A 726-nucleotide genomic window follows, 5' to 3' on the forward strand; every position below is an offset into this window, starting at 1 on the left:
TACTTTTTTTCCAAGTCTAAGGGGACTAAATCATACTTGGCCATGTAATGCAAACAATTAAGCCGTAGAATGCAAGACAATTTTCTATGCAACGACTGGACTGCACGGCCAATTACATGGGCCAAGTTGGCCAAGTAGCACGGTTGAACTTGGAGCATGTTTGTAATCTCTTGCACCTAGGGGTGTAAACGAACCGAACACAACTCCCGTACATGTTTCTTTCTTAATTGTTTTTAATGAAAAGAAGAAATAGAAAATATATATTCAAAAAGCAATGTGCTTGATCATACATGTACAACTGCATATATATATCTTGGTAAGCTTCATAGCTTACCTGAGGGTTTATAATATGGGGCATTATTTATTTATTTATTTTTCTATGTTCTAAGTTTGCAGCCTTCTTCAACACCCATTTTGCTAGACTTGCTGCTGCTTAGAATCATTTTTTGTTTCTCTGCAGCCACTCTCGAATCCCCTTCTCAGATTCTGAGAGCAAATCCTCACTTTTACCCTTTGAAAAACCTTCGATGAGCTCAAAGTACTCCTTGTAGTTACGATTGTAGTAATCATCCAACCTCTGAAAGCAAGCACAACAAATATAAAACAAACAAGAAAGCTTGCAAGCGGAAATGGAAAAGCATTCTTGGTTTGAAGCAAAGCAGTAGATCACACCTGTTTGTCATACTCTGGCTTCTTCTCTATTGACCTCTTCCGATACTCTGCGCA

At 38.3% G+C, this 726-nt stretch overlaps 1 protein-coding gene across 1 annotated transcript in view; it reads right to left on the minus strand.

The window, feature by feature from the left end:
- Window positions 1–219: 219 nt before the first annotated feature.
- LOC110026367 overlaps window positions 220–726 on the minus strand; it is a 2,809-nt gene continuing 2,302 nt past the window's right edge. The window contains exons 2-3 of the mRNA XM_020727279.1: window positions 673–719; window positions 220–577 (exon numbers count right to left, since the gene is read on the minus strand). Of these exons, the coding sequence (XP_020582938.1) occupies window positions 440–577; window positions 673–719 (185 nt within the window). The 3' untranslated portion in view covers window positions 220–439. The remainder of the gene's footprint in view (window positions 578–672; window positions 720–726) is intronic.

Source organism: Phalaenopsis equestris, unplaced genomic scaffold (assembly GCF_001263595.1).
Source record: "Phalaenopsis equestris unplaced genomic scaffold, ASM126359v1 Scaffold000369, whole genome shotgun sequence".
Taxonomy (NCBI): Eukaryota; Viridiplantae; Streptophyta; class Magnoliopsida; order Asparagales; family Orchidaceae; genus Phalaenopsis; species Phalaenopsis equestris.